This window comes from Gamsiella multidivaricata (assembly GCF_025024155.1).
Source record: "Gamsiella multidivaricata strain RSA 2152 chromosome Unknown BC939scaffold_196, whole genome shotgun sequence".
Classification (NCBI taxonomy): Eukaryota; Fungi; Mortierellomycota; class Mortierellomycetes; order Mortierellales; family Mortierellaceae; genus Gamsiella; species Gamsiella multidivaricata.
The window spans coordinates 42-6,093 of record NW_026251904.1 but is presented as its reverse complement, the minus strand read 5'-3'; the positions used below and the strand labels follow the sequence as shown (position 1 = coordinate 6,093).

Here is a 6,052-nt window from a genome sequence, read left to right as displayed (position 1 = left end):
TCAGGGACAGAGGGACAGGGGATCGAAAAACCTTTGCTACCATGTAATAGCTTTAGGCAACTGAGGGCAGGGGCTCGAGGTGGACAGGATGGAATGCGTGCTGTATTTAGGTGGTAACTAGCTGGTCTATTTATCTATGTCTACGAACCGGTTCCGGCCCGGTCGGTGGTCTATAGCCGGGGCCCCAGTCCTTTCGGAGTCGGGGCTATATTCGGGGTTATCCTGTTACATTCAATGATGACGGATGGCACAATCGTCATGCAGCAATGGGTATGCATACTTCTGGTTCCAAAGCAAGCAGCCCTGTTCGTCATTGGATGGGCTACATTTGTGGTGAATATGACGATGGCTGAGGCATTGGTTCCTTGTAGGCGAGTGCCAACGCAAAAATCATCGCATCATTGAATCTGTTTTGCACCATACTGTATCTCCAAAGTAACTCTCGACCTTAGAGCGAAAGCTGCCAAACACTGCATTGTATCTGATCTCCTCTTCTGTCAACTCAATGCCCTTGCGCTTGCGGATTGGGTAGCAAAAATTTGATGATGTGAGTGTGTCGCTTGCAGCTATTATGCCTTCCAAGTGCAGCGTGTATCCTCCATCCAGTGCAAGGCAGTCAAGGTGGTGGATCTTCTTGTCAATGGCCATTTTTGAGAGCATTGTGCCATCATTGAAGTCGCGGCACTCTGCAGGCTGTGAGACAAAGACCACCATACTGTTCATGTCGCAGCACACCTGTGGCCGGAAGCCAGATTTGCGCAGCTTGTAAGAGTACATACTTGCCTTGTCTGCATTGCGGTATGCAACGCGGCTGTCATGGCCATCTAAATGCAGAGTGATATGCTTGAATGTCTCTGGGTTGGTGGATCGAGAGCACAGAAGTCTCAACTTGATGCTTGAGCACATCTCAGCTCAGCAAGATGTTAATTTCGCATCCAGGATAGAAGTGTGGGTGCCGAAGAAGCTCTTGAAGATCTCATGAAAGGAACTCTTTGTTAGGAACTCACCCATGTCTGATATAGTAGTCCCTTGCAGCAGCATATAGAGAATGAGGATACCTTTCTCAACGTTTCTATAAAGACCTGTGTAGCACCTTGTTCCAAACAGTACTGTCAAGAAGAAGAACACTGGAATGATCCCGGGGCGATGCTGCACAAAGTCCTTGACCTTCCTCATGTCCTGAATGGCCTTGATGTCAGTGCGGTGAAATCTGGTACGCTTTACCACAGGCCAGTCCTGGTGCAAGAAGGCCCACTGCGCTGCAATCAGCTTGTCTAACTCAGCATCCATTTCCTTCAACTTCTTGTTAGAAAAAGCATCTTTCAATGTTATTTTTTAAAACCTCTCTTATTGACCGCCCTCTTTATTGAACGGGAGCTCAAACAGAGATGTCTCTGTAGAAAGAAAATGCAGTTTGAGCTCCCGGTAAAACGTTTAGCCCGTGAGGGGTCCTCCCGACAGAAGGCTTCTATGCGGTGTGATGAACTAGAGGGAGTCCTGAATATGGGTGTTGAAGACACTTGTGATATACTCAATCATCTCATTCTCTGTATGGCCATCCTTGAGAATGAAGTTGCGGCGACTAGACTTGATCGGCGCATTCTTGTCATCCTTGACATGCTGGAAGACATTATGTCCTCTCGGGGAGCGATCAAATCGTAACTCGTCCATCACAACGGCATCGAGCTCTAGGTTGTCAGCAATGAACTGGTTCACAGTGCGTTCAACAGCCTTTCGCTGCAGCGTAAAAAGGCGATATCCACCGACAGGCAATGGCTGGGGTGACCGGAACTTCAAGACAACAAAGACTTCCTGCTGTTTTGGTGGGCGCGTGAGGATACGGTCGAGGTTGGCTGCCCGGCATGCACGCTTGCTGTTGGCAAGAGCATCCTGAGTGTTTTGCAGCTCAAGTTGAGTCTCATCAAGCTTGACCTGAGTGTCCTCAAGCTGCTCCTGTGTAGATACGAGGTCATCACTCGCATCCATGAGGTCCAGCTGTGTGTTCCTGAGCTCGAGCGAGACAGCTGCCAGCTTCTTACGCAGTGCCTCGATAGCAGACTCCTCCGACTTGTCTATGAGCGAACAAAGGAACAATAATAGTTGACAGTTGGTTTTTCAGTACGCTTTTGCAAGGCTCATAAGCATGCCGGCTGGTGTGTCTGGCTTGAGGAAGAAGACATACTGACGGTCATGACTTGGGGTGAGAGCAAGGAATGGAAGACTGGGTGAACGAGGGAATGAGGGAATGAGGGAATGAAGAAGGAGGGAATGAAGTGGGGTTGAGAAGCCCATTTGTAGGGCATGGAGGCCGCAGCATCAGGGTAGAACTGGGAGAGATGAGATGAGATGAGATGCGATAGATGAGATTGTGATTGCTTTCTTTTCTTTACACAAATCCTGGTCCACCTGGTCCAGTCAAATAAGGAGGGTTTGCAATTAGAGACTGGTATTGTACGATCTCGGGAAAGCCCTGTTCGAGTCAGACTCGCTGCATCTTGCCCATACCAAAAAACACTGCAATAAAAAACATCTTTTAAAAAAAATGCGTTTTGTGGTTCTCCAACTCGATGTTAAGTCAGTAGTATAAGCCAGAGCCAGCCCTTATTTTCTTTCGTCTTCTCTCTTTTCCTTGGAAAAGAAAAGTTTGCATAAAAGTGGTGGTAGTGGTGGTAGCCAGCTTGAGGGGGTCGGTCAAAAAATACAGTCGCTTTTTTTATGGTCTAGGTACACAGTATTTTGCTCATTGGTTAGAGTGCAGGTGCGCAACCTGTACTATTGCCTCCACCGCTCTTCTGCCTCTTGTGACTGAGCTCGCGCTGTGGTATCTCGGAATGCATTTTCGCCATCAACCATACGATTCGACTCAACACAGCTGTGGCATCATCTCTCCACATACTCTTGCAACACAGGACGACTCACTGTTTTTAGGAGTGAGGGGGAAGAAACAGAGTGTGCTTGGAGCAAAGAATAAAGATTTATTGAACAAAGGCAATGCAAGGTATTTTGTAAGTGCTAATTTTCAGGTGGCATAGAGGAGGCGTGGTGCTGGAAACGTAGTTGTGGATGCATGGTGGATTTGTTGGAGACACAATCCGTTGCAGTGCGTTGTGTGGGTGAATGCAATAGATGTGGTGGTGCATGCACAGTCTGTTGTAGCAATCTTTGTGGTGAACGTTCACAAATCGGTCTTCCTGTCGCTGGGTAGAGAACTCGCCTTCCTGGAGTTGTCTTCCTCTTCGCGTGCAGAAATCTCATCCCGCATCTTGGACCAAAGCCATACAAGCCTTTCGAAAACAAATTTGGCATCATCCTGCCATTTGCCGTGGTAATTTAGAGTTCGCTCAAGCTCCGTCATCCTGTACACCACTGCGTCATCTTCATGCATTGTACATTCAATAAACATCCACTGGCTGGCATCCGTGACAATCCCATACGATTTCAACTTCCTTGGCGGCTCTTCCTCCCCATCAATCTCGTACCTCTCACGCTTGCGCTTCTTCAGCGTCAACGCCGATTCCAGCTGCACAATGTTCTGAGCCACGCCCTGGTTAAAATCTTCCTTCTTCACCTCTGTAACGCCAAGAGTGTACTCATGAGTGCATCGCGAATGCACCGAAAAGTCCACTGGTCCATTTCCTCGGCGCCCGCTGAGATTTCGTTGGGTAGCAAGGTACAAGTCTTCCTCAAATAGTCTTGTCGCCGCAACCAGAAATGATGTGACTATAATTGACTTTGTGGCCTCACTTGGCAATGTCAGTCTCATCACTTGTGCCCTTGATTCGATCTCATGGAGAAGCTGTTCCAGTATCGTCTTCTGAAAGTTCGAGTGCAGCAGTGCAGCCTTAATCCCTGTAAACGGCGGAAGTACAACGGGCACCTGGGGATCGGGAGATTCCGAGAGGTTGTATTCAATACAAACATCCTTGAACGTCCATGTAGAAAAGCCCTTAGTTGGAGTATCCAGTGAAATGATCATTTTTTTCATGGATTGTATTTTGGCGACTCTGAGTATTCTGCGCAAGTCCTCGTCATCGCGTATGGTTTCCGACGCGCCGATGTATGTTTTGTAGAAATGTATTTCCACGTAGTCGTCGTGATCGTACTGAGGATAATGTCGAGCAAGGACCTCCTTCAAGTCACGCACAGTCACCGTATCAACCATGGCCGACCAGTTGCATACGGCCTTTCTCTCAGGTTTAACTACAATTCCGACACCTGTAACATTAAGACATCCGTCAGCATCATTGTTAGTAAGGAAGGAAGGAAGGAATGGACGTGTCATTCTGCCACGTAATCACATACTTATTAATCCATCGAGCATGTCGGACAGCTGTTTGCGCAATACAGCAACTTCGGGGTCTACGCCTATTCAGCACAGCAGATGGTAAACAAAATAAATAGCATTAGTACATATCTTCCGAGTTGATAGCGTCCTCGCACAATTAAATTTTCATACCTGCCAATGGCCGCTCGACAATGATGTATGTGGTGTCGTCTGGGCTCTCAGGGAACAGCTTGGAAAGGCATGTCCTTGGGTTGCCTAGCTTCGTCTTGTCATCCAGACCATCGAGCGTGATGATGCTCTCGTTCCCTGCATTCTCATCAATGGAGATTGTAGCTCGCCAGAGCACCAAGTCCTTGGCGTCGATGTGTTCAAACGCATTCGGGTTCTTTTCGATGATGGCTTCCTTGAGTACACCAACAGCTTTGTCAGGAGATAACTCTACAGGAAATGCTCTCGATGGGAGCTCGCCGCTGATGACACAGAAGAGGGTGAGTGTGTTCGCTGCCATAGATGGGTGCTTGTTGGTAACGGAGAAAAGTTGTGTGTGAATGGAGAAGTGGTGCGCCTGTGAATGTGGTGTGCGAATAGAGAATGTGGTGTGTGTACGGATGGAGGAGTAAGAGTAGAAAGAGCGAAGATGCCCAAGAGTACGGTGCGCAGCGTCAAAAAAAAAAAAAGAATTCCCGTTGTTGGCGGTGACGCGTCCAGAAATGCCAATCACGGTCAAGCTCGAGAGAAAAAAAGCAAACTGCGCTCCATCTCGTTGTTTCTTGTTTCTTTCCCTGCTCTCCTTCCCTCATGCCATCGCTCTCGCATTCACCTCTTCTCGTTCTACCTCTCTCTCGGCTTCTCTCTTTTTCTCATTCGCCTTTGCATTGTTATTTTTGCTACATTTTACACTGCTCGCACCTCTCTCTCGCTCTCGTTCTCTCAGTCTCTTCTCACTCGCCTTTGCATTGTTTTTCTTGCTACATTTTTCTACACTGCTCGCACCTCGCTCTCGCCTCAGAATTCACACTCTGCAAGCACCTCCGTCATCGATCCTCCCATACAGCCCGTCGTAGCCACTACAGTAGCACGCTCTTAGTCGATATAACGGCATCTAATATACCAAAAAAGCTTCTTCTTATTCCTCCTCCGTCCTCACCATTGTTACTTCACAGCTCCACCATAAACTATCCGCCCTTGAATTCAAATTGAAAGGCTGTCTGGTTATAGGTAGAACGTATCATCTAACACTTCCTGTAAGAGCTAGCAAAAATATCGACGCACTTCAACAACATGGAGCACAAATTTGAGTCCGTCTACTTTAAAGCTGACAAGAAGCAAACACAAGGACCACAGGCCAGATGTCATGAATGGGGCCATAAAAACTCTCATGCGTTCTTCATCGCCTTTCAGACAGGATCATCGTACTACGAGTACTCATGCTACAGAGACCCGTCTGTGTTCTTGGATGCATACGCTGGTGTCCAGGAAGCTGAGCGTTGCTTCTTTGAACAAATTCATGAAGGCCAAGCATGCAATGAGTACTACGGACATCGACTGGACTCTCGATGAAGTCTCAGACTCTAGCTCAAGCACAATTGTTTACACTGGAGCAGCAGATTTTTGCAGCGTTCCTCATTGCGCGCAACCAACATGCGCCCAATTATGTGGTGGCTCAGGAGCAGTTGTCGTGTACTGAGTGCATCTAACAGTAAAAAGGTGTCACTGCATATCGTTATCCCAGCATATGTGTTCGAGAACAATCATAGGCACATGAAG

At 47.7% G+C, this 6,052-nt stretch overlaps 4 protein-coding genes across 4 annotated transcripts; 1 reads left to right on the top strand and 3 right to left on the bottom strand.

Moving 5' to 3' along the window:
• Window positions 1-426: 426 nt before the first annotated feature.
• BC939DRAFT_389308 (uncharacterized protein) lies at window positions 427-618 on the bottom strand (the record flags this gene model as incomplete). The annotated part of the gene is made up of 1 exon (XM_051551882.1): window positions 427-618. A coding segment is annotated over one exon (192 nt), but the record flags the coding sequence as incomplete, so codon positions are not given.
• Window positions 619-1,299: 681 nt separating this feature from the next.
• On the bottom strand, window positions 1,300-2,087 carry BC939DRAFT_97027 (uncharacterized protein). The gene has a single exon (XM_051562030.1). The coding sequence runs from the start codon at window positions 1,984-1,986 to the stop codon at window positions 1,486-1,488; it is 501 nt and encodes a 166-aa protein (XP_051405805.1). The 5' UTR covers window positions 1,987-2,087; the 3' UTR covers window positions 1,300-1,485.
• Window positions 2,088-2,992: 905 nt separating this feature from the next.
• On the bottom strand, window positions 2,993-4,938 carry BC939DRAFT_97045 (uncharacterized protein). Its single transcript, XM_051562031.1, has 3 exons — window positions 4,457-4,938; window positions 4,303-4,365; window positions 2,993-4,215 (listed from the first exon to the last, which is right to left on the bottom strand). The coding sequence occupies exons 1-3, from the start codon at window positions 4,791-4,793 to the stop codon at window positions 3,176-3,178; spliced, it is 1,440 nt and encodes a 479-aa protein (XP_051405804.1). The 5' UTR covers window positions 4,794-4,938; the 3' UTR covers window positions 2,993-3,175.
• A 128-nt stretch (window positions 4,939-5,066) lies between these two features.
• Window positions 5,067-5,668, top strand: BC939DRAFT_472002 (uncharacterized protein). Its single transcript, XM_051558244.1, has one exon. The coding sequence runs from the start codon at window positions 5,084-5,086 to the stop codon at window positions 5,483-5,485; it is 402 nt and encodes a 133-aa protein (XP_051405803.1). The 5' UTR covers window positions 5,067-5,083; the 3' UTR covers window positions 5,486-5,668.
• The last annotated feature ends 384 nt before the right edge of the window (window positions 5,669-6,052 follow it).